At 42.1% G+C, this 27,587-nt stretch overlaps 1 protein-coding gene across 3 annotated transcripts in view; it reads right to left on the reverse strand.

Moving 5' to 3' along the window:
• Positions 1 to 11,420: 11,420 nt before the first annotated feature.
• Positions 11,421 to 27,587, reverse strand: part of pcsk5b (proprotein convertase subtilisin/kexin type 5b) — a 77,632-nt gene continuing 61,465 nt past the window's right edge. For 2 of the 3 annotated variants that reach the window (XM_080739581.1, XM_080739579.1), the window contains 8 exons: positions 27,064 to 27,198; positions 26,633 to 26,735; positions 23,096 to 23,289; positions 21,025 to 21,109; positions 18,448 to 18,551; positions 18,023 to 18,161; positions 16,772 to 16,887; positions 11,421 to 14,358 (listed from right to left, as the gene is read on the reverse strand). In XM_080739581.1, the coding sequence (XP_080595707.1) occupies positions 14,243 to 14,358; positions 16,772 to 16,887; positions 18,023 to 18,161; positions 18,448 to 18,551; positions 21,025 to 21,109; positions 23,096 to 23,289; positions 26,633 to 26,735; positions 27,064 to 27,198 (992 nt within the window). In that variant the 3' untranslated portion in view covers positions 11,421 to 14,242. The remainder of the gene's footprint in view (positions 14,359 to 16,771; positions 16,888 to 18,022; positions 18,162 to 18,447; positions 18,552 to 21,024; positions 21,110 to 23,095; positions 23,290 to 26,632; positions 26,736 to 27,063; positions 27,199 to 27,587) is intronic. The other variant, XM_080739580.1, reaches the window with a different exon arrangement.

Here is a 27,587-nt window from a genome sequence, read left to right on the forward strand (position 1 = left end):
GAGATGATCCAGCATTTCTGCTGCAGAATCGACGTCCTCTGCTCCCGCTTCACTCGCTTGACTGGCGGGTGGAGGGGCAGTGGTGCCTGAGGAGGCCTGGGAGCTCCCTGCGGCGTCCAGTTGACGTGCTGGAGCCGCAGGGGCATTACCTTTCACAGTGACCGTGAGTCGAGAACCCTCGTCCTCGACGGAGTCCTCCTCCTCCTCGGCCGTGTATCCAGAGTATTCAGAACCAGAACCCTCGCTCTGACCGGAGCTCAGGTCCGACTCTCGCCTGAAGGTCTGGACTGTTTTGGTGATGCTCACGTCGAGGGGGACGTCCCCGACGGTCACATCCAAGCGTTTCTTTTTGGGCACCGCGCCCGAAGGGGAAAAGGCTACCGGAGATTTCGTCTGGGTATTAGCCTTCTTGGTCGCCTTCTTAGCGGCGACTTCACCAGACCCGCCAGCTCCAGTGACAGTGGAGCTAGCTGCGGTCGGTTGCGCGGCAGGCGGTGTCTCATGTAGCACGGCGCCATCTTGACTTGGAATGGCGCGCTGGTTGTCAAGCGGATCTCCGGAAGGCAGCGCCGCACCTTGACCAACGGTGCGGGCCGCCTGGGGAAGGAAAGACTGGGCTGTGGGGTTGAGAGCAGTGGACCCACCTGGTGGAGCGCAGGCCCCGAGGCCTGCCCTGGCTAGGAAGAACCGGTGTATCAGTACATCGTGGTCGTAGGCCACGCAGCAGTCACAGAAAGGTCCTGCTCTCCCCTGAGGACTCAGTGCAGAGAAGGCGTGTGCAACGCCCATGCAGCCGACACAGAGATGGTGAAGATCCTGTCCGTCGATGAGTCCTGGACAGCCTGGACATTGCCTCGGCAGGAAGGCCAGAGGATCCATGGCGAAGCACTGTAGATAGAGTTAACCAGAAGCAGACGAGCTAACAAGCTAACGGCTAAGGCTAGGCCACGCTTGATTCGGGCAGGGCCTGAACAAGCGGTGAGCAGTGTAGCTAACGTTAACAATAGCAGACGAGCTAACAAGCTAACGGCTAATGCTATGCCACGCTTGCTTCGGCGGAGGCCTGAACAAGCAGTAATAATCCTTTGTTATAAAAGGAAATAACCGTCGATTTAGGACGGAACAAGAATAAGTATTCTTAAGTACGGGTTAATTCAACACTCGCCAGTGGGCGACTCCTAATGCCACCGCTTTAGGCTAATGCGCGAAGAATAATAATACAAAGGCTGAGTTTCAACTTATCTGAATGTGATATCGCAGAGAGTGAAAAGAGGATGTTACTTCCGCCTCCGGGGGCTTATATAGCCTGGAGGCGGGTCACTCCGGTTTGAGTGACAGGCCCTTCCTACCTACGTTAGTACGGGAGCTGAAGTAGTTTCTCTGAATGATCGCCAGGGGGCGTCATTACCCAAGTGGGAGGTCATCCTGGAATATTGACAGTAAACACTGTGTCGGCCTGGCTCCTCCTCACACCAGCTCAACACAATGACAGTGTTCTTATCACCTACAGAAGAAAGAAGGATTCTCCACTGATGTGGCTTCTGCTGAATTGAGAGTTATTAGCGATAATGTTTCAGAAGTGATCCGAGGTTGTCATATTTAGGGACGACTCAGAGAGAGAAAACCAATATTATGTACAGATATGTATTAACATTATTATTAGTAGTAGCAGCAGCCGTAGTAGTAGTACTTAGTAGTAGTAGTAGTATCCTTTTATGCTCTTTTTTGTATGGTTCTCATGGTTCTCTTGTTTATGATGTTTTTTTTTTTTTTAACAATAGTATATTGGCTGTTTTCATGATTTCTTGTTTTAATATTTATGGAAATATTTTGTTTAAAAAAAAATCTGAAATAGAGGTTTTTAATATTTTTGAAATAATATATATACTGTGTATATATATTGTTTAGTAAACTTTAATATAAAAAATGGTATAGCTAAAAAGAGAAGATTCAAGTTCCACATGGTGTTCAACTCTTCATGCTATCACAAGATTACTAAATTGAAGTAAAGTCATAAACCTTGATCTTTTCTAACGAAATGAATCTTGGCAATACAGTGGCTTCTGTGAAGGTGGTGAGAAATGTTGTCTACATCTAACCAGACGTGGTCTGAGGTTGTCTATTGTACTTCTAGACAGCATCAATTACATTCTCAGACATCCCAACTGACAGCTGCATTGTCACATGCAAAATATGCAGCGCTAGCACACAATTGAGTATAAATACACACAATTGTGTGTGTGTATTCCAACTGCTCTTCTTTGGGTTTCATTTAGCTACTTTATTTATTTGCTGAGACTTGTAAGAAGATATTCCAACTGTGAATTTGACAAAAAAAAGAAGAATCTGTATTATTATTATACAAGAAGTGTGACAGGATGGTATCCAACAAATGCATCTGTCTGGTCCTGGTGTGTTACGCCATCACACCATCTCATAGCATTTCCATGAAAGAAATGAAGATGAACCAGAGAGAGACAGGGAAAGAAAGAGACACAGGGAGGGGGAGGGGGGTGCTTAGTTAACTCACTTTGTTGGCATTTCTTACAGCCCTCCTCACAGGGTATACAGTCCTCATACTCCGGGTCCGCCACTTCACCTGGTGGGCAGAGAGGACAACAGTAAGGACACAGAGAAACACATGTTCCGCAGTAACTAAATAGACAACAGAGGAGATGCAATGTGATTTTAGGAAATGGAATAAAGCAAAGCGTCAGTCGACAGTGACATTGGGTTTCCTTTTTCCCCTGTCACATCAAAAATGGATATTTGAACTGAGCATGAACAACAGCAGAGAGAGAGAGACAGAGACAGAAAGACAGAGAGAGGCAGACAGATACATAGACACAGAGAGAGAGAGAGAGAGAATATACAGTGAGAGACAAAGTGGACAGATAAATGGACAGTGATGTATGAGGCCTCCCGTGCCAGCCATAGGTGTGGATGCAGGTTCTTGTTGAGTCTGTCTGAAGGGCTCTGGGTACACAATGTGTTCAGACGTGTCTGCCACATGTGGTAAGAATTTCCCCTCTTCCTTCCCCTGCTTGACCTTACACACTCTAATCCTTCCTCCACACTCTGGCTGGCTTTTTCTCAAAGCTTCCATTTCTCTCTCTCTCTCTCTCTCTCACTCACTCTCTCTCTCTCTCTCTTTCTCAATGCTGCCATTTCTCTTTCTCTCTCTCTCTCTCTCTCTCTCTCTCTCTCTCTCTCTTCTCTCTCTCTCTCTCTCTCTCTCTCTCTCTCTCTCTCTCTCGTTTCTAGTCCAATTGCCTGAACCCTATATACAGAAATTACGAAATACATACATTCTCAAAACACATCGCGACCCCACGTGTTGCGAGCTTATATTTTACTGGATATTTGTCTCTTCTCGCCTATCATGACATGGCCAGACTAGGGAAGCTGGTGTTCATTTGGTTAACTGGGACTTGGTGCAGTCCTTGAAGTGATATGGTGTGATGTCTCTCCTAAATTGAACAAACTCTGTTGTATTGTGCAAATTGTCTACTATCCTTATTCTGTGCACGTCACAGGCAAACATTCAGCAAATATAATAGGCGAACATTCAGGTAAAATTGTAGATTCACCAAAATGTTGCGATGCATTGTGAACTTGTACATCTGCCATTTCTGGGATTTCTGGGAGTGACATGCGGCAAAGGTCGTCCGGATCGGGAATGCCTATGTGGCAATGCCTATGTGGTATGCGCCTGGACCAGTAGGCCAGTGGGCGCCCTGTACATCAGCTATTTCATGTACAACAAACTAGGATTTAAGTTGTTAAAATCCTGAATTGCTGCTGGCACGGGGAGGAAACCGTTGTTATTGGGGGCGGGCATCTCCAGCATCTCTCACCATCACCACAATCCAGTGGGACACAGAGTCCATCTCTGAGGTTGTGTGCTGGACTGCAGTGGAGGCATCGGTCAGCTGCAGTACAAACGGTACAGTTGGCGGAACATGGCTCACAACGTCTCCTCCAAGAGTGGAAATACCCCTCAGGGCAGGTGTCACGACACTCGCCCTCAAACAGATATCTGTCCACCCCCATCTTATCTAGATGGACGATGAATAGAGAGAGAGAGAGAGAGAGAGAGAGAGAGAGAGAGAGAGAGAGAGAGAGAGAGAGAGAGAGAGAGAGAGAGAGAGAGAGAACACACAGGGAATTACTATGTGAGGAGCATGTTTTTAAAAGTACTTGAACACACAAATTATATTCAGACACACTCGGTTCTAAACACATGCATTAAATACAGAAATACACCTGTCATGTACGCAACTGTACAAATCTAGTTTGAATTATGAATCTGATGAAAATAGCTGTTCATAACAAGACATCCGAGTTACTGCACATTGTTTAATCCAATCCAAATCTCCCCTTGACTTTTATCCAACTCACTCTCAATCTCTTCCATTGTTCCCTCTTGAGAGAGCAATAGGAAAATCAGTGACATTAAATGGTTGTTGGACGTCTACCAGTGTTTGTGCATGCATTCATGTGCATCTGCCTTTGAGTGTGTGCGGACGGATGCGGCACGCTATCAAGTGTACCCCGTATGACTGGCTGAGATAACGGAGGTTCATTTGAGTGAGAAATGAATCCGACACACAGACACACGGAGGGTCTTGTCGTGTTATTATTGTTATGTCTCATTGAGCTTCAGACAAACCCGCAGTTAAATGGAACCACATTTTCAAACACTGTCTGACAAACTAACTGGTTAATTGAGAGTGTCTGTACACACGTGAGAAAGTGTGTGAAGGAGAAATCTGGTATTAATCATCTCCTTGGCTGTCTGGTCTGTAAGGGCGTGTGTGAGTGTGTAACCGTATCTCACTAGTGTAAATACACATTCTGAGAGCCATAATACTGCCTGTAACACACACACACAGTTATTATTTTAATATATTTATTTATTTTATGCATTTTTATTGCTTTAACCAAATTCCTTGCTAAACCAGGACCTGCGCATACCAGTACATACATTGGAATGCCAGAATAAAGGAGAAAAAGCGGTATCTGGGAGGGCTTTGGACACAAATAAAAAGAAGTAAGCATTATTTATTTTGTTACAGCTAACATCACTGTCCTTTTTGAGCGGTGGTCACAACGCTCCTATACGTGGCCGTGTGTGTGGGTCTCCGTCCGTCCGTCCGTGTCTGTATGTAGCCTAAACTTCGGCGCGTAACTAGTCACCATTTACGCCACTCGCGCAATATATACATCAAAATGTGCGGCTCGGCCGGGAATGGTGTGCTATTACCTTTCGTTCCGATCCGCCTTACCATGCCGACGTAATCGGCAAAAAACGACGCTTAATTGTCCCCATTGACTTATAATGGGACAATGCAAGAAATCACTTTCAAGTATTTTTCTCTCGTAAACCATAGGAGCTACAGTTTCAAACCTCGGAGAGGAGATTCATAATGATTTTAAGAATGAATCCAAAAATAATTACATCACTCGGCCTCATGGTGGCGCTATAACGGCCCACTTTGCGTTTTGCCCCGTAACTCTTGAACCGTAGATTCTTTTTTCCCTGGATTCCTGAGCCTTACCTGATTGCAGGCCACGGCACGGGGCGGAGTGACCGCGGCAAGGGGCGTAGTGAACGCGGCGGTTATCGTGGGCTTCGGTGACGTGTGCAGTGGGGCAACGGTGAGATTCGAACTAGTGATCTCTGGCACTCAAGTCGGCGACGCTATCCATTCAGCCATCAATGCTGATGTTTATCGTGGGCTTGCCCAGGCCTTACGGCCTGGGCATAAATATAACGATTGCATTCACCACGGCTTCGTAACTCGCGCGGCCCTGGCCCGCTCTTCGCGGCCACTCGCGCCTGCGGCGCTCGGGGGCGAAGAGCAGGACCAAGGTCCGCTGGCCTGCGCGCCGCTTGCAGTGTCGTGGACAATAATCAAACGCCTCCGCCCCTTGCCGCGTTCACTACGCCCCTTGCCGCGTTCACTCCCCTTGCCGCGTTCACTCCGCCCCGTGCTCCGGTCTGCAATCAGGTATACTACGGATTCCTTGGGTCAAGACGCATCTCCTCATATAGGCCACGCCCATTTGTGCCAGGATAGATTTTCCGCCATCTTGAATTTTCTCCAAAACACACTTTTTGCTCCTTTTCCTACATATTTTCTTCAAATGTCACAAAAATCGGTACACATGATCTATGAGGTGGGTAAACCACCGCTCAGATCACACTGGTGTGATTTTTATTGATTCAATTGCTTTTATGTTGAGGTTTTTATAGGTGTTTCTACAAGTTATATAGAAGGTACTTGTCAATGCATTGTGAAAACAACACAGATTACAACACTATTTTCCCCAGTGGATCCCGGGACCCCATGGCCACAACCACTTGCAATTTCACAACATTGTAGCTTACTGAAAATGTTTAAATTTCTACCTTTGTCACAGCTGATGCACTTGTCAGGACCCCCGTCAATGCACTCTTGGCAGGTATGGTGACAGAGATGACACTGCCTCTCCATGGCATAGCGCCCCCTCCGGCAACGAATGTCACAGCGCCCTTCATCAAAGAACCTGTATGTTTGGGTTTGGTTGACATGAACATGCAACATTAGTTTAAAATGCACAGTTCATCACAGATCCTTGTTGTGGCAAAAACAGACACTGCCATTCCCACTTATAACTTTTCAGGCCCACATGTTCAGTTTTCTTTGGTATTTCTTTAATACATATTGATTATTTTCTGGTTATTGTATCCATTCTCATTTTATACATTGCCATACTTTATATTTTCATCATTACTTGTTACAGATACAGATCATTTCCTCAACCACATGGTCACCAAACATTTGGCCAGGTATGCTAGCATCAGAGATGAGCATGGTCAGTCGAAGATCTTCCCAGAGCACAGTCGCGAATAGTTTGGTGGCGTTTCCGTCGTGCTCATGGGGTATTTCAACCAGTTACCTCTTGTCCTCGACCTTCCCATGTTTTCAAAAGCCCCTGCAGAAGTCTTGAGCGATGCAGGGAGGAGAGTTTTTGCTCTATTTAAACAGGCTGTCGTGCTTGACACAGTAGAGCGCATCACAGCCAACACACCACACTCAAAGGCCTTCACGGACCTTCTCGCCCGCCTTCGACACGGCGAAGTGACACTCGCCGATTGGACATTTCTCATGCAGTGTTCCCACCACATGCTCTCCGCACAAGAACAGTCCAGTTTCAGTGACGCCCAGGTACTTGTCAGCACACACGAGGTGGAGACAATCATCAACAAGGCTGAACTTGACAGATTGCCCACACCAAAAGCCACGCTAAAGGCTGTCAACGCAGGTCCTGGATCCATGTTTGTCAAAGCTGATGATGCCGGAGGCCTCCCCAACTTCTTGCACCTTGCAGAGGGTGCACGAGTGATGCTTCGACAAAACCTTTGTGTCGATCCTGGCTTGACCAACGGGGCCTTGGGAACAGTCCTAGGAATCCTATACGACCCCAATGGTGCACAGCCACGGTGAGCCACCTGCCCTGCCTCTTGTTGTCTTTGTGCAATTTGACGTCTATAAAGGGCCAAGCTTCCACCCCCATCATGCCCGCACTGTACCAGTTGCAGGTGGATGAAGGCTGACAACGTCTGAACACGCACCCAAATTCCTCTTTGTCTGGCCTTCACTATAAATAGTGACTATTTACAAGAGCCAAGGTTGGACTCGCGAAAAGGTGCGCCTTGACATCGGAACATCTGAGCACTCCCTGGGTATCACTTACGTTGTCTGTTTCAGAGTTACCTCCCCGCAAGGCTTGTGCCTCCATCCGGCAGATTAGCGCGCAAACGAGTGGACGTGCTTCCAGAAAATCAACAACGCCAAGGGGCTATTGACAAGGCCCTGCAGCGAATGCATGGACGAATGCATGGACTGACATCTAGACCTACAGCGAATGCATGGACTGACATCTAGACCTACTGCACATACAGTATGAAACAGAGCTGATACAAAATACCTGTATTTTGAGGAAAATAATGTTGCTATTTGCACCCTGTATATAAAATGTCACAATGCGACATAGCTCTGTTTACACAATGCTGTACCCCCTCCAACTATTATGTTCCCCATTTTCAACTGTTTTGTATTGTATTTGTGATACTTTCTTTGGCAATGTAAACGTATGTTTTCTCATGCCAATAAAGCTCCTTTGAATTGAAATTGAATTGCATGCCACGCTGCAGCGCCAGACTCTGCAACCCTGTTTGTCTACGCCTATCTGTGCCAGCACCAAATCTACTTATCACCCTCACACAACCAAACCACCTCCCGCTCAACTGCCTCTGTGTCTGCTTTCACTCATTTTGTTTCACAAACTTGCACAAGTGCAAACCATATGTCTGTGAGACACTGTGTGTCACACCTTGCATGCTTTGAGATCATGTGTTTACTCCCTTCTTTGCTACATGGGACTGCGCTTTACCATGCTTCTGTGAAGCTTACTCTTCTTACAATAAACTGTCTCTAAAGGAAAACGCCTGTCTGCATTCTTATCAATGACCCACAATGCCCAGCAGAACAGAATGTGTCAGACATAATTCAACACAATACCTATGTTACACATTTGCTCCACCTACATACCAACATATTCTTACTACTTCAACACCACCCCATTACAGCTAAACACCACATTCTCTCGCCCTACCTAAGCAATACATTTGGCACGCACATCCCCTACATCCAGGAACCAATGCCACTTACAGGCCAATTTGTGTATAGAGTCTTAGTTTTTTTTGTCTATTATATATTTTTGAACTTTACGTTTTTGAGCTTTATTAAAGATAAAGCTCAAAAAACGTTCCAAGTTCAAAAATTGCCAGAAGAAAATAAATCGACATCTTTGTAATTTGGTAATCAAGACAATTTCGCTCTTGCACTCACATCATCTGCTGATTGGAACTGTGACAGAATGCTTAAAGGAAGACTTCACCCATTCTACCTCTCTTCATATAATTGGTCCTCACTAATGTTCAAGATAATATGGCACCATTTTTATCTACTCAGTCTGTCTCAGAGGAGAGCTGTTGACCATTCTGAAACCTATCAAATTTCACATAAAATAAATCACGGTCAGGTTGCAATGACACTTGCTCAGTGCATTAATGCTCCCTGGAGAATGACTTTGGTGATCCCATGTCATTTCTAGCACCAGGCTTAGGGCCAAATTGACTTATGTATAACAGTACATTTTACTCTCTTTTGCTGTGTGACCGGATAACTGTGGAGAAGGAAGGGAAGTCATCAGGTCTGCTGAAGACTCACATGGGTCAAAACATCATGCTCTAATATTAAAATGTTATACTGGGAGCTAAGAGCAGTGTGCAGACTTCCCTTCCTTCTCACTCAAGTGCATGTATTTTTGTTCAGCACCTGTCAATTTTATAGTTGAGATGTGCGTGCTTCCCTTTGGACTCGATGAACTGATGATGTGACTGGATAAATCATTGCTAAGTCTCACCTTGTTTGGGGACAGCTGGTGCAGTCCTCTCTCTCAGGACCCATGCACTGCTGACAAGTGGCATCACACAAGTGACATGTCTCGTGTCGACTCATATACTGTCCTGTGGACAATGACAGTGAACAGCAATTAAATATAAAAAAACATTTCACCATCGAAATGGTTTTTGAACATGAAAACATTCAGAATCTATTCAAAACAAGCTCCTACTGTTTTAATTGTGGTTAAAATGGTTGGTAAAGGGGATTTTTCTTACTTGAATGAAAACAGACTTCCCCACCCAACCCCTCCAAACTACAATAAACACATTGTGCCTACAACCAGAAACAGAAAAAAATCTACTCAAATAGTTTTTCATGGTTTTAAAACTGGCTGGATTTAAGTACAATTGAGCCGTTACATTATGAATATAAACATAATGCCTAGCACACAATGGTAATTATTCCGGCATTGGTTTCACTCTCAATATACATAAACAGCACTGTGTGTCTGTACATCATCTTTCGTATTCCAAGTCGACGCAAAAGCTCAAATGATCCAGCTTGGACACATGGCAGCATTATGAAAGAGCTCTTACAGCTCTCCTGCTCCCCTGCCACCTTTGTATCAAAAGGATTTTAGCTGAGGGTGGGGGAGAGGTGGTATGATGTGTGTGTGAATACTTCAAGGCAGTGGCAAGGATCTTGTCTCTGGCTTTCTCTGAAAAAACGGATTGTTCTTTTCAAAACAAAAGAGCTTTTTTGTGTACAAACACAAGAGACAGAAGCTTCCCATTCAGCCGAGCTGGGCTGCAGCCTTTCAAACAGACCCTGAATGTGCACCATCACACTCTCGCTTATACACATACTGCATTTCACCCTCCCTCTCACTCACTCATGCATTTTGTGCGCGCGAGGCACGCACGCACGCACGCACGCGCACACACACACACACACTGAGGGAGCCAACTCCTTAAGGGACAGAAAGCAGCATTCCTCTACTCAGCAAAAAGAGACATTTCTGACTCCACAAGGAGAAGAATGGAGTGCATCCCTCAGGGATCTCAACTCAAGCTTTCTTCTGTTATGGAAAAAAGGACCGACCTTGTGATGGAGGACATTATCCACGTACCTGAATCTCAATTCTTTACCTCCTCCATCCCTAGATAGATACTGTACTTATACAGTATCTAGGTAGTAGGTACAGAATTTAATAGTGTGAAATGTATTCAGCCTCTTGTAGAGAGGTGTTTTTGTATTTATTAATTTAATATATTTAAAGGACAACTTTGTTTTTTTTACAACTAGGGTTCATATTTGAGATTGTAATTAGAGAAAAGAAAAGGAGAGTTAAAATGTTTTAATTTACTGCTTCCTATCGTTCAAGCGATTATAGCGAGTTTGATTTCAGTGGTTTGGGGCATGCGTACAAGTGGCTAAATATGTCTTTTTAGACACAATAAGCAGGCGATTTCTTTATTACTATTTTCAGTAACACTACTAGCACATGAAAGTCACATCTGCACATGAAATATTGTGGAGCATCTTGGGAATGGGCTTCTTGGGTCTAAAAATACATATTTAGCCACTTGGGACGCATGCCCCCACCCACTGAAATCTAAATCGTTAAAATCGCTAAGACGATAGGGAAAGCAGTAAATGAAAACATTTTAACACTCATCTATTTTCTCTAATTACAATCTAAAATATGAACCCCTGTCCTTTAACTCCAGTCTCACCCTCATCTTTGTTTTAAAATTGTAACGGAATGCCGCTCAGATTCTTTGGTTTGAGTGTGGAAATGGGAATATATTCTGTGCCCAATACCATTGTTCTAGAATACATGACTAACATTATGCAATTTCTTTTTGTAAAAATAATGAAAATTAAATTCAAATTGGGGATGTAACACTAACTCATAAATGAGTCACATCATGAATAAGAAATATAAAGAAAAAAGCGTGAACAGATTAAACATTTTAATATGAACATTTAAGTAAAAAAAATGATTTTCAAAACTAGGCCTTTGAGTAACATTAATAATGCATTGTCAGGTATATCACAGGTACACAATAAAACAGTTTTCATAGGAGGAGAGGGGTGAATGCGTGCTTCCTACCACACAATCTAAAAGTCAATTTGAGTCATCTTAAACAATGACCAAAAATACGTTTTTGTTAACCAAAAAAAGGGATTCATCAATTTTTATTACAAATCATCAAGAACCATAAACAGTCAACAGTACAACAATTCATCTAATACTGTAATTGCTCAAGCTGCAGGAGTGAAAACCCACACAAATAGAATAAAATCTTAAACATTTTGTTGTTCTTTATTGGAATCCAGTACCAGACGAATGGAACCTTGGAGTTCCATAGGTTGAAAGGTTCTGAGATTCAGACAGACAGACAGAGACAGACAGACAGACAGACAGACAGACAGACAGACAGACAGACAGACACCCTGATCCAAAGCCACACATCTGAAGCTTGTTTTGTTGTGGGGGCTGCAACACCCCAGTTTTCGCCCAAAAATGCATGGGTGAGAGCAATTCGAAGTGCCTTTGTACAATAAAGGCTCAATGTTTGACATTTCAGAAAGAAAACATGAATATGAAACCTGAACATACCCCTGTAGTGCTTAAATCCCTTTTCCTGCTCTTGATACTGAAACATTTACACCAGGGTGACCATTCACTCACGATCGAACTCTATACTTTATTGATAAGGCATTATTATTATTTTAATTATGTCTTATTACTATAACTACTCTTCCTGTGAAGCAAGTTTAAATATTGGAATTTTTAATCTACTTCCTGAACAAACTGAGATGAAAGTGAATAGAACAACCCCCCCCCCTCATCTGTCTACCTGTTATGCTTAATATTCTGTCGTCCGACTGTGTCACATGTAAAAAATAGCAGATCTAAAATCTCACAATATGTCATGGATGTGAACTTGCATATCAGCTATTTTTGCCATGTGAGCCCATCCTACGACAAAGTATAAATCAGGCTTTAGAGATCACAACCAGCAAATGAAACACACTTAAAATGAAAACATTTGTTTTTGTGATCGCTGAGCCTCCATACCAGATATGTTGAGCAATACTTCAGTTGGTATACGCCGCCATTACAATAAAATAATCTTATATACTCCTAGAAGTTTTGTTTGAAAATATAGAGATGCACCAATACTAGCCGGCTGAAAAATGTATTGTGGAACTTCTGCCAACAGCCACGTGATATATTTGATATATTTTTCACACATACAAGGATCTTCCATTTTCTCTAATGGAGGGATAGGGATTATACCTCAATTGTTTGATCAAACAACTGCAAACTAATCATCCAAGTGTGGATTGTTCATCAGTGGTAATTGTTTGGATCAGTACATGATAACAATGTTTAACCACATGAACCTCCAGGGATCCCCAGGGGTCCTTAAGGGGGTCCCAGGAGGTCCACAGCAAAATGAGAAACAGTTTTAAACACTTATGCCCTATTTTAGTGTTTAGCTAATCGCTTATAAGGTCGCTGACACAAACTCTTTTCAAATGGGGGTCTGTGACCAAATACAGTACATATCAATGTGGGGGTCCTTGACATGAACATATTTGAGAACCACTGGCTTAAGTGGTTAAACCTTTTAGTAGTGTGAATCATTATTGGCAGTAAAATAAAAAGGGTATTGGTGCATCCATACTAACACAGTAATTTCCACTCACTGCCAGGTTTATTACTCCATACAGAAAGATCCGGAAGGAATGACTATTGATGTGCTTAATAGTTCCACAGTAATGAATCAATGCTGTCTGGTCTTACATCAAGGATCCTTGGCCTCCCCCTCCCCCACACCAATAGAGACAAAAACACGCAATCATGCACGCACGCACACACACACACAAGCTCTCTCTCACTCACACCCACACACGCGCGCTTCACAAACTGAGGTGATTTTGTTCAGTCATGTGCATCAGTTTGTATATGGTGCCACTGTAAATCCTAATTCATACTCCGTGGTACGGTGGTGTCGCTTGACGAGAAGTTATTTTCAAGCCAACACATGGACTATAATTTAAGTGTCTGTTTGAGTTTATGTATACATTAGATATCCGTGTGTGTGTGTGTATGTGTGTGTGTGTGTGTGTGTGTGTGTGTGTGTGTGTGTGTGTGTGTGTGTGTGTGTGTGTGTATATGCATGCATGTTTATCTGCATAAGGTGTATAATGACCTGCATGTATGGATTGTTGTTTATTTACACACAGACAAACTGGGGCCTTTCCTAATGTACATGAATCGATGTGCATCGTTGATATTGGATAGCAGAGGAGGAACAGGAGCCAAAATGAAAAATGCACAAAGACGTAACCAGAGATTCACTGGCTGAATGGCTCCTGCTTACTGTAGCTACACACCCTACACAGGCAACAACAAAAATAGAAGGTACAATTATTTTGGCATCGATGCTTTGGTCACAAAATACCGACACTTTTGCTCATTTGTGTGTTCCGTTTCACTTTTGCTTTTGTTTGCTTGTTTGCTCTTGAAGTAAGTCCCAGTCACTTTACACCCTGACCGCGTGCGCATGTCCCACTACAGGAAAAAAAAGGTAGGTTTGTTGTAGTCCTGTCATCGCACCTCCGATGCAGTCCCTTAAAGAGGCACAGATTCTCTTATAAATTATGTGACTATGAATGTGTGGGCTGAGAGGCTTGAGGAAGAGGGGTGCCCCCTGTTCCCCTGCATCCGGTTACGCCCCCCACTTGTGCCCGCCGAGGACGTTCTGTCACCCCTTTTGCGAACACGTTCTGCAGCAGAGCTGCTGCAGCACTTTCCTCTGGCAGAGATTGTTCTTTTTTACGAGCACACAGAAACTGCCTTCCGCCCAAGATTCTTCATTTGCTTTCCATAGAGCAGAAAGAAGAGATAAAGGGGAATGGCAGGAGGAGGGAGGAAAAAAACAACAACAAGGTTGCATACACAGTGTAGAACCATCATAGGTTGGTCAGGAGCAAAAGGCAGAGCCATGTGATTGGTCAGGAGAGGGGTCAGGTGACAGGAAGAGTTTTGAGGATCCAATCACAGTTGTGATGTTCATCGAGGTGGGAAAAACGATCGTAGTCCCGCAGGAATGATTGGATCCATGTCAGGAAAAAGGGAAAACAGATTTGGGAGGGGAAAAAAAGAGAAACAGTAAGAGGACAAACGTCACACAACAGATGTTTGATTTCAAAAAGTCAAAAGGTAGTTTTGCATGGGTTGAAAATATTTGAAGTGGACCACCAGTCTGCAATGAGAATGAAGTTTTAAGCAGTCTTGTTGCCAACTGCACTAAACAGTTACCAGTAAAAGTGTGAGCTTCATCGGGCATTCAGATCTGATAAAGGGCCAAAACATGACCAAAATATTGTGATAATAAAATATTGGGAGCATAAAGCTACATTATATAACTTTCTTAGTGATTTTTTATTTTATTTTGACCAATCTGTATGGTATAGAGTATGCTAATACAATATAACCAACATAACAGTGGTGGTTGTATTTGGTCTCCCAGCTCTTCTATCGAGACATTTATAATTTTGTGGTCTGGCATAATGACCAAGTATAAAATAGTGCATTGAAATGAAATATGGACATAAGATTTCTGCACGACAGTGACAATATAAGCTCACTTTTTTTTTTCAATAAAAAAATAACTGGTGATAAACAGACTGATGGTGCACATTGACTAGGTAAAGCTATCCATCATCATAGTCAACATGACCAGAAAGGACACACAGGAGAAATATTCTTATCCTGAAATGTATCACAGACTGGTAAGGTTAATGGGCGTTTTAGTGAAAAGGTCAGAGTAAAGACAAAAACCAGGAATTTGGGACCTTGTTAGTAACCTTGTTAACAACCAGATCATCACCTTGACCAGTCTGTAATATACAGTATATAGGAAATGAACCACATTAAATTAGCAAATGTGCTGTATTAAAATAGCCTTTCCTAATGCCAAAACATGCACAATTTAATCAAGACTGGCTCAATAAAGCATGCAGCAATGAAAATAGAGTGAGTGCAGTAGTGTAAAGTAAAGCAGACAAGCCAGTGTTGAGAAGATAAGACAAAGCACAAGGAAGCTGTTGAAAAGCAGATAATGAAATAATATTCTTCTTAAAGAGACGTAAAGAATATGTTGGCAGTGTGTGCCGGTGTGAGTGCGCCAGCCCGTGCGTCAAAACCAATTACACCATTTAATTAGTACTCTTGAATGGAACCATTCAATGTTATATGAGATACATGAAGGTTTCCTGTGTAAATAAGCTGAACAGCTTACTACTGTAGGGTCTCCTTTTAGTTGACCATGTACCAGTGAACTGTACTGTCATGAAACTGTACCTTTTCCTATGCAAACTTCAATATAAGTCTTCAAGCAATCAATCAAACCTTTAGAGAAATAGTGACAAAGTTGGACAGACACGACTGAGCCACTTTGCAGAGCAGAGCATATCAGATCAGTGAGCAGTTTGTTAGTAAAAAGCTGAAAATGAAAGACGAGAACATTGTGTTCTCTGCTGTTATTTTACACCAAAGCTCCCTTTTGGCAGCCACTGTGCAGCTGCCCTAGGGACAATTCAATTCAATTAGGAATGCAAAATAGCATGCATTTAAGCAGTGCATTCTGAAAGCGTGTGGAGATCCATCTACAACTTAGGCCTATAGTGTGTGCCAACGGTGACGCAATTGTAGTCCTTAGCGGCCATCTTTTGGGTAAAAACACAGGTGTTTCAATTGTTTGATTAATAGAACTAATGCTTTACTCCAATCAGAACACCTGTGTAAGGCTGTGTTGACCCAAGAAATGGCCACTCTTAGAACTACATTTGGCACACCCTATAGCACACTTGATCTACACAGTAAAATCCTCAGTGTTATTTTAACTCAGCGGTATTGTATAAATAGATAAATTAACCAGCCACATGAACATTGGAAAATAACCCATCTAAAAGCTCAACAATAGCTTGTAGATTGGCTATTTTTGGCAAAGATATTTGGTATACTATTGAGGGGGGAAAAGGGATTGGGCCAAGCCCAGAGCCCTGGGGGACCCCATTTAACAAAGTTTATAGTTATTAATTTATTTCACTGTAAAATGTAATTACAATTACATTGATGTTATTCTTTAAATGCCTTACAATATGTACATGTAGGATAAAGTATGTTTTTTCGGGGGGCGCTTATATCGGATCCAATACACCAGTTGAACAAGGGTTTCATTCAATTTCCAGATGCTAGTCAAGAACAGAACAGAAAGCTGATAACTCACCATCTTTGCAGATGGTGCTGACCACACAAGATGTGGCCTCCAGGTTGTAGCCACTGACACAGCTGCTGCAATTCCTTTCACCAGGCCCTGTGCACTCATAGCAGCTATGGTCACACCTATGGGTGCAGATTTGGTAGTGTCATCAGTCTGTAGAATATTACTTTGTATTACTATATCTCTCACTAAGAATTTGGGTTACACTATTACACACAGAAATAGGGACAAAATCAAACGTCACAATAGTTTTGACAAAAGCAGATCTATCGCATCTAGATGTGATACGTGATCTTGTAGATCGGTTAATGGTAAGAATAATGGTAAGAATAATATCCAAGTCTCTCATTTTTGGAAATAAAGTTCACTGATGGTTCAAGGGAACCCAGGAAATATGCCAATACTGCCAAGGATTTGACACAACACAGGTTTGCCGAGTTGAGGTTGAGCTAATTTAGGGGTTGACAGACATTTATTTTGGTCACAGGGTTGGTTCTGATCCCCAAGAGAAAAATGTATTGGTTATTTTAGCTTGGAGGCCTGAAACCTCTCAGTTCAAGTTGGTTGATGTCATGAGCACATTAAGAGCATGATTGACATCTACACACAGTATATTAGCATTGATATCCACAGTTAATGTAGAAGCTGTTTATATGTGTGATGACTCAAATAGTCGTATTGCAGATATGAAAGATTATGTTGATATAGATACCTAGACTGTATGAGACACAGGGGTAAATAAACATGGGGAAAAGTATAACTTCACGTCTATTTTTACACAGGGTAAAGCTGTGGTAGACTACCGGTATATTGTGACCCCACATGCTAATTTAAAAACGTTAACTGAATTTAGTGTTTGTAGACAAGAGTTAGTGAAGCTGCTAAATTGTTGGATGAGCACAACAAGGCAGAGATGTGAAATGATTAGACTGTGGAACTGCCCTACTCAGCTGCCAGAACAGAGGCTTGATAAAACTATATTTAATTGGAACAGAATACATAATCATCCGTGGATAAGAGGTTTCTTCAACTTTCTTTCTCTCTCTGATCTAAATATATATATTTTATGTATAACCTATAATAGTGTAACATAAATATGGTTAAACAGAGATTGTTAATGTTACATCAGGAGCAATTTAGGCTAGACAATTGGAACATTAATATGTCACAGTCAACTGTACTGGTGTATGTATGTGAATCATGTAAGTGTCTTGAGAGCCTGTGTGGACAGGGCATCTTGTGGTGGAGGACACTTACTTCTTGCATGACCGTTGCACCTGTCCACCCTCTGAGGTCTGCTCTGCCAGGTAGTAGCCAGCACTGCACGTTGTCACACACCTCCATTCCTCTAGCAAGTATCCCTCTGCACACTTGGTACATGCCTCTATCCCTGTACCTGTGACAGGATGCAAACAAGCTTACCATGTGATCAATGCAACTAATTGATTTAATCGATTATAAAAAATAAAAATAATAATCTATCAATATTTTGGCCATATCTAAATACATCATATACAAAAAAAGAAAAAGATGCAGCACATTGTAAGATTGTAGATCAGATCAATATATATATATATATATATATATATATATATATATATATATATATATATATATTCCTTTGAAACACCATTGTGCAACAAATTATAAAGTAAGTAATAATTCAATAAGACGTTCTGTACCTGCACAGGTGGCACACGCCCGATGGCAGGGCTCACAGGTCCTTCTATGGCCATTGTAATAAGTTCCTGGGTCGCAGGTCATCTGACACTTGTTTCCTTGGAGACTGGACACAAACAATGTCATGCATACAGTTACGAGCCTTTCACACAGGACTGGCAGAGGCGGCACGTAACCTTGATGCTCGATGATCTACATCTACAAGCTCACAATGCAGCACGATGTGAGCTAGCAAATTGTCTATTTTCAGCAAAGAGATTTGGTGTAGAAGTGTAAAAAGGAGGGGGCCACTTAGAGCCCGGGGGAACCCCAGAAAATGAAATACATAGGGCTTAACTGTAAGTCGTTATCTTTAAGAGCAGCAAACTTGTTTGTGATTAAAATAGGGATGTTCTATTCTAAATCAACAGGACTTGTTAATCCAAAAAGGTTTCCATCACTGATTAAAATAATATTGTATGTCTTTGAATGAGACAGAATGAGTTTCTTTTCCCCTTACAACTGCAGTGAAATATAAAGGCAGAATTGCGGGGAAAGAAACTCAATAAATTATTAACTATATTATTTAGTGGCGGAAATGGACTTCAATTAATTAACTAAAGAACTAAAAAGAAAAAAAGGAACCTGACAAATGACACTTTAAGGGAGAACTACTGCTGAATTATAAGCCATCATGCTGATTTGTAGTAGTGATTTACAGTAAATCTGGAAATTGCAGCCAAGTAGAAGTTAATCACTAAGCTCTGAGATAACGCTTGTAGGAAAACAACCCAACTCTAGCTCCAATGATACTTAGTGTGGGTGGCCAGGACAATATTTAGGATCAGGAATGTGACCATCAGGCAGTTTAATTTAAGGTATCTATGTACTTGTGCACTTAAAAGTGCATTTATTTTAACTCATACATTAAAATCCTTGCTGCTTAGTTATCCATTTGTAACACAGAGGGTGTACAAATCATGTAACCAAATGTAACTAAATGGAGCCATTTAGTTTACCTTTGTACACTCTTAGACTTAAATAAACACTATTTTTACAATGTCAAATGGAGGGGCAAAAGTCCATTAGAGAGCAGGGTTGGAGGTTATAAACCCATTTCTAAGAAGTCAAAGTGAGGACAGGTTGGTGCTGACTCTATGCTGAGTTGAAAACCAGCTGGGCTGTGTTAGCTAATGTTTCCCAGAAAGGGTCTGGTTTGGTCCTCACTTCCTCCTCTCCTCCCCACCAACCATAAACGGTGTGCTGAACTGGAGAGGGGAGACATTGTGTCTGAGTGCATGTGTGTGTACAGTACGTGCATCTGTCTTATTGTGGTCTCGTCGGTGCTTGGAGACTACTATCCACATGTGTCCCACAGCTCCGTCTCTGACTACGGGCTGGGTTCAGGACTACAATGTATCAAAAATGTTTCACAAGTGCTTCCTTCATGACCTATCAAGAATCCCAGCACTCTGCAACGCCCTATCCCGTATCAGGTCAAGTGCGGTCACTGTGGTTTAAAGAGGTTGCCGTGGAAGTGGCCAGAAAATGAACTTGGGCACGTCAGAATAGATGACTGCCTGGTTCAGATCAGGGGCTCTTAAAATTCAGGTTAGAAGTTAAAACCGGCCACAGGTTTACTTGTTGTGGGTCTCCACATGACAAGAGTACAAGGACTTCTTTTTAATATGCCTGGGTCACAGGGTAAAACTTGCAGTAATTTACTTTTTAAGTCCAAAGTGGAAAAGGTTTTAGAACCCTTGGATTCAATGGTTTAAAAAGCTAACCCAAACCGCAAAGAGAAACACACACTAGCTGAGTATAGCAAGACTCCTACTGCTTTGGACTCGACAGTTTTAAAAAAAGTTTTACATGAATTCCTATTGCTTTGACTGGACACTCACACAAGTAGTACTATGCAATGTTATGCACTATATATGGCCTTTTGGGGCTATACGCTATAGGATACCATGTCAGCATTTGTCCCACTGTATCAATGATTCTGTTGCATTTGTTTTGATAGATACGGTGCAAAATAATGCTCAGGTTAAGCCAAAATACCACATTCTGATGGAAATCATACATTGTAAAACATTTATTAATTTACAACTATATTTCAAACAGCTGTTAGAAGGCATAGGTCAGCTGTCTGCCATAGTGAATGGCATGACAGTTAAGAGTTCAATGGGAACAAATTAAGTGCTTGATTCAGCTATCGGTTGAATCCTACCTTCATGTTGGTGTGTGTCTGGAAATGGGATAATGTGTAGCGTATGCTAGTGGTTTTCAAACATTTTCATGTCAAGGACCCCAAATTGATGTATAATGTCGTATATTCCCATTTAAAAATGCTTTGTGCCGGCCACCCCCATAAGAGTAGATGTTCAACATTTGTCAAGATCTTTCTACATTAAAAAAGCTGAAAAAAAAAGTATTTCAAAAGGGCTCATATGTTTAAACTGTTCCTAATTTTGCTGTTGACCCCCTGGAATGCTCCCCGCCTTCCTGCTCAAATAATCAATTTTGTAAAGAGAATTACAACGTCCACCCATGATAACATGCCCAAAATAGAGATGCTGGGTTGAAAGTAGTTAAGTTACCTCATCCCTGGTTTACATTCTGTGCAGATACTCGAGGTGGTGCACCTCTTGCAGTTCTCAGGACATCTCCTGCACATGTTGGAATCTGGAAGACGGAAGGTCAGTCAAGTCATACACAGTGACTAATATGAACCAGAAGTCTGGTCACATTCAAAATGAAGGAGGGGATGAAGGGAGATGGGGGAACAGCGAGGGTAAGGGTGAATAGATGGTCAGGGACTCAGGAATGTATTATACTGTAAAATAGACTGCAGTAGCCGTGAGGACGGACAGCAGTGCAGAGTATGAACATTTCAAAGCAAGGTTAGACTATATGCCATGATACACCTTTGAGGCTTGATACACCTTTGAGGCTTTGCACAACTGTATCCCCATTTTCAACAGTTTTTTTATTATGTTTTGAAACTTGCTTTGGCAATGTAAAATTATATTTTACAATTGAATTGTCTTCAGTAGAGCCATGGATTAGAAAATGCCCCCCCCCCCCTCCCCCCCACACCCCAAAGAAAAATAAACTGCTTTCACCTTGTGGATATCGTCACTATTTATCTTACAACAACGCATATAGGGCTTAATTAGTTAAATCTATATGGATAGCAGTTTTACTTCTCATAGACTGTCACAGAACACACCAAGCATTGCCTCTGCTGTAGAACATTCCCTATGAATCATGACATATGTTGCATCATGAAAATAGGATTGTGTTTCTGAATTCTGAATTAGGGGGGAGACTAAAGCCTAGTTCAGAGCAAAGATTTGTGACAATCAACTGATTTAAACATTTTTACTTCATTATACAACTGTGTCGCAAGTCGAAACTAAAAAATAAGCTCACAACGCGTTGCATCCGTGACGCGTTGTGAGCTTGTATGTCTGCTATTTTTGGTGTGCCACAGCATCGTAGAACAGAGCATACATTTAGTGAATTAAAACGCTGCAGAGAAAATTCTTAGTGCTATGAATTACCCTTTAGAGTGTTTTTACTTCCCAGAATTTGAAAATACAAGGTGCTTTGCACAAAGATATAGAAGTTGATTTCTTTATTTCTTTCCACGGGAAATGGAGATATTTCTGTGAAAAGCATCGGCAGTGAAAGGGGCATTGTTTTCAATTCATAATCAAATTGATTTGTTTTCAGTGAGGAACTTTGTTTGTGTAGAGAATAGAACAGATTTTATGGTTAAAATGTTCAGTAATTGGGGCCCAAGTCAGTCATCACAGTCAATAAAACCAAAGCCCATTGATGTTGAAAACAAATGTAATAATTATTTCCAAAACTGTTTACTTCTCAAATAATGCAGAGGATTGTTAACCCATCAAAACTGGGAAAGCATCTGTGTTATCTTAGATCTTAAAATTCAAAAATAGCAGATATACCAATAAGACACCCTAAGGGCGAGAAGCGACCTCACCCTAAAGGGCACATGGGCACGTGCAGACTGCTGGGCGAGCGCTGACGCTCCGGCATGGGATCAACTTTGACCAAATAAAATGCACAGACCTGGTTGGTTGTTTAAGTTGTACAAAATGTGGCCAAGATGTGTCCATATTTTCCCAAATATGGAGATGACTGACGTTTGACATAGATGTTTGATGTCATAGACCACATGAGACTTCATTTAATTTGCAAGTGAGACTCGCGTTTGCGGTTGGTTGTTTAAGTTGGACAAGATGTGGCCATATTTTCCCAAATATGGATATGACTGACGTCTGACAGAATTCATTTCCACTGACCTGTCCTGACATCGACAACAACTCATCCACAGCTCAGAAGAAGGATATAGCTACGGGATATAGCATATCATTGTGATGTCAGAACAGGTCAGCTACATCCTTCTGCTGAGCTGGGATGATATTGGTGACATCAGGGATCTCCATATTATGGGCATAAAAGGGACAAGCACAGAATTAATTTGCAACAACATTGTGATGTCAGAACAGGTCAGCTATATCCTTCTGCCGAGCTGGGTTGATATTGATGTCAGAACAAGGCTATAGACAATGTTTTAATTCTAGTAATTAAAGAGTTATTAATAGGTTTGTATGGCTGGCATTAAAGTCTGCAACGCACCATGTTCCAAGAAGAACCCGTCCGCACAGCTGGCAACGCAGGTGTTGGAACCCTCGCTGAGGTGGTACCCCACCCTACAGGTGGTGCACTGGTCACTGCGGCTACCAACACATGTCTCACATGACGACCAACACTTCTTGCAGCGCTTCCTGTCGTCACGGAAAAACCCACTGGGACACTCAGACACACACATCCTAGAAAAGAGACAGACAGATACAATAAGAAGGAGAGTGGAATGGAGTGGAATGGAAGAGAGAGTGTGTTAGGGATAGATGGTGCGGTGATGGTGAGGGGAAAAAGCAGGTTAACATTTTTTGGGAGAATCATCTGAGTGATAAGGTGTAAAGGGTCCATCTATTTTACACTGTCAGGGGCAAATTCACAAAAGGATTGCACAGCTTTAATGTTAAGCTGCTCAAACGAAGCAAAAGTAAAGTGTTTAAAGCTAAAGGGTTGTCCACACCAGGAATGATAACCATAAACTCCAGCAACCTCTCGAAAACAAGTTTTAAAACTATACATTTATAGTTATTGTTAAAGTTATTGTTTGATTAAACACTTCATTGGCATCTTTAAAAGTACTCAGTGCAATCATAAAAAATGCAAAAATGTATACAAATCACAGAAAAGGCATCGGCTTGTTTCCACTGCGATCCAGTGTTCTTATTATGGATGCCACTTCATTCTCAAAGCACCAAGAAAAGGGTGAAATGCACACTTTTATTGCACTGCCAAGTAAATACCATCTCAGTGCACCAGTACCTTTTGCACATTTTTATATAGAGGTACATATTTGGCCCAAAAAAAGAAAGAAATCCAATTCAAAAACACCAACACCAGTGAAAGTTATTGGCGTCTTCAAAGAGTTGGTGGTAACTGAAGCACATGTATACGGTCTGTCACGCCCTGACTTTCAAGTGATCACGGCAGCAGTTATTATAACCAGACGAAGGAATCATGCTCGTGAGCAGATATTTAAACCCTCTACTACAGGTGTGTCAAACTAATTTTAGGTCATGGGCCGATTGACCAAAATGCCACATTACTTTTTGTCTGTACATGGGTGCATGCTCCTAACGCTGAAAGGCGCAGATGCGGTCATCATCAAATTTAGGGTAATGTCCTTAGGCTTTTGATTTCAGGTGTAGAACTAAACAGGAATGGTGTACGCTAGTATACAGTATTTTATTTGTAATTCATACGTTGTCGAGTGGACAGCAGCTTTCAGCCTGTACTAGGGTCCAAGCATTTAGTGATATGATATGATATAGTACTTTATTGTCAGTTCACACTGAAAATTGTCTTGCGACACAGCAGCCATGTATGCGAAACATATACTGTATACAAACATTTGACACAAGGGAACAAAAACAAGACAGGTTTACATACATTACATTTAACAGCCATTCAACGTGCCTATGGTGCACAGCTGTGCGTTCTATGATGAAGCCAGTGTGCAACCAGTGGACTTAATTGTGGCAAAGTAAGCTGTGTACATATTTACAAAAACTCTTCGGTTGAGTGCATTGGCTCTAATATAAACTACATGTTTTTCTTTGTACACTGGCATTGTCCATTTTAAGGCTTATGTTAAGCTTACTTAATGCCTTGGCAACAGTTCTACAAACTCCTCAGTGACCGTCAAAGATGCATCAGTATTCAGCACACAAATAAATAGTGCAGCGTAAAGCCACCATTTAGTTATACTTTGCCACATAGATAATTGCAATCAGATGCAAAACGAGGGCAAATTGCACTCAGCTGCAAAATGTTATGGGTGTGTTTGTGCTCCCATATCATTAGCGTAATATCTTTTGTGAATCAAACTTTAAGACGGGGCTGATAGCGGGTGCAAGTGATGTGCAATACAAGTTGCTATCAGTGGCCGGAATCTCTAAAGCAGGGGTCTTCAACGTTTTCAGGCCAAGGACCCCTTAACTGAGAGGGAGATAAAGTAGGGACCCCAGGTACATACTGTATACAATTGTGTTGCAGATTTTCATTGATTTCATGACAGCACTGTCATCAGTCTATGTTGGATTTGTGTTCATCTTTAGTTAGTCTTTTCAGACATTTAACCAAATCACTGATACTCAGTAAATTTGACCTTTTCACTCTCTACACCAAACCTATTTGCCAAAAATAGACGATCTACAGGCTCTCAACGACTCGCAGAAGTTCTCCTCAGAATAGGGATGCAAGAGTTCAAGTTGTTCATTGAAAATAATGATCCTATCACACAAAGATTTGGTGGACCCCCCTGAAGTAACTCTGAGGACCCCCTAGGGGTCCCGGACGTGAAGACCCCTGCCCTAAAGAGTTAAATGAACGCACTGGATTTTTGCAGTGTATGCTTGTGCTTACAGTAAGAGGAGGGAGAGAAAGTGTGCGTGTCTGTAATTGTCTGTCTTATATGGGGAACAGGTGTCACATCTGTTGGATAACTTCACAGCCCTGCACTCATTAACACTTTTTCACACATTACAAATGTTCCCACATATGGCACGCATGCAGCACATTAAGTCTACTTAGTTGCACACTGGTGGCACCGAAAAGAGCAGATCTACAAGCTTACGACACCCACATACAGCTACGTAAAACTCAGGCCTACGGCATGTGCACAGAGTCAGAGACGCACACAGCATTGCATTATGCCATTTTTCTCCTTGTATCACGCTGGATTTCTCTATGTGGGTGAGACAACAGTACAACACACACCCATAAACTATCCTTCCCTCCAGTTAGTCAAGGCCATCAAAGACATAAGGAGGGATGTAATTACCTGAACATTAAACAGCACTTCTGCTTCTCTAGCCCCACCCCTCCAAGCGTCATTCATCAATTGCTCCCAATGGAAGTGCAGTGCATCTCTAAAGTGGACTAATGATAAGGCAGTGCCTGAGCTTCCCAGCTTGCCTTCATGCACCTGCACAGCTCGTCTTTTATTAGACCCACAACACAAAGGCAATTACAAAAGACTTTGATCCGGGAACAAACACTGTTGCACAGAGACACACAGAGGAACTATTCCCCATCACCTTGATACTTCGAACATCTATGTGTGTAATACTAATAAATATGTAGTCCCACAATCGTACACACACACACACACACACACACACACACACACACACACACACACACACACACACACACACACACACACACACACACACACACACACACACACACACACACACACACACACACACACACACACACACACACACACACACTCTTAATAACGTAAAACTAGGAGACTTAACACTGGTATTCAGCAACATGAGGAGAACAGAGATTAGAGTACTCAACGGGCCTGAAAATTTAAGCCCGGCCCTAACTGGGCCGGCCCGAGGCCCTACCCGGTCCGACTAATTAGCATACATTTTAGGCCCTACCCTACCCTAAACGTCGGGTCGGGTTCGGGCAGAATTTGAGAACTCTAATAGAGATATTCAAGTGTTTGTGGAAATTGCAATGTGCCCCGTTAGCCTCCAAAAAGAGGACTACAATTTCATGCTTAGAGTGGAATCTGACCTGGTATTGTTCTTGAACTTGAGGAAATAATGGAGGCAGTTGATACAGTGATGGGGTCCAGGACCCTCACAGCCATTCTCATTGCATTCCGAGTCGCATGGGCCTAGAGAGACAGAGATTAATTAACACAGGTAAATGTTTTAGAGTATAATCCAGACAAAGTACAGTATGTGCCATGGATGTCATGTTGCTACCAATTCTGTAAAATGATGAAAACATGCCATCTGAAATAATAATAATAATGCCATAGCTAAATATGAGTCATGTGGACAAAAATAAAAATAAAAGAAAACGCAAAAGAGAAAGAAAACAAAGACAAATCATCCGTCATAGAGCTGTGTTTGATAGATGGAAAAACACAGATGCCAGATACATAAAGACAACCAGGTGCTACAGCGGCTGCACCTGTTTGTCTGGCCTCCATTCCGTACCATTGTACTCCTCTGTGAACTCCTCGTCGGTGGGTGCCACCAGGTCTGTGGAGCGGGGCTTGTCACTGCGCAGGGGCGTAGAGTAGGGATGCACGGACGTACCATAAAGCACCAGGGACCACTCCTTCAGCTTACCTTCACACAAAAAAAGGCATCAGGAAAATGTTTTGTTTGTTTGTCTGGTGGACGCTGTTCCATATCCTAAAACTGTTGCTGCAGTCTAGATTAGTAGCTAGTGATACAACAGTGAATTTAACTAATCAATTTAATCGATAACAAACAGTAATAGATAATAGATTTTAATTAAAAGAATAGCTGAATAGGGCAACAATAGCAGATCTACTGCGTCACAATGTGATGTGTCGCGAGCTATTTTGTGCGAATACAAAGTATTAAATAGGGCTTAAGTGGCCAATCAGACCAATCAATTTAGTATAAAATATATATATATATATATTGTTTTATTCAATTAATCAAAAAAGGTAATCGATAGAATAATCGCCAAGAAAGCAATCGATAGCTGC

The sequence above is a fragment of the Nannobrachium achirus genome (genome assembly GCF_963921795.1).
Source record: "Nannobrachium achirus genome assembly, chromosome: 12".
Taxonomy (NCBI): Eukaryota; Metazoa; Chordata; class Actinopteri; order Myctophiformes; family Myctophidae; genus Nannobrachium; species Nannobrachium achirus.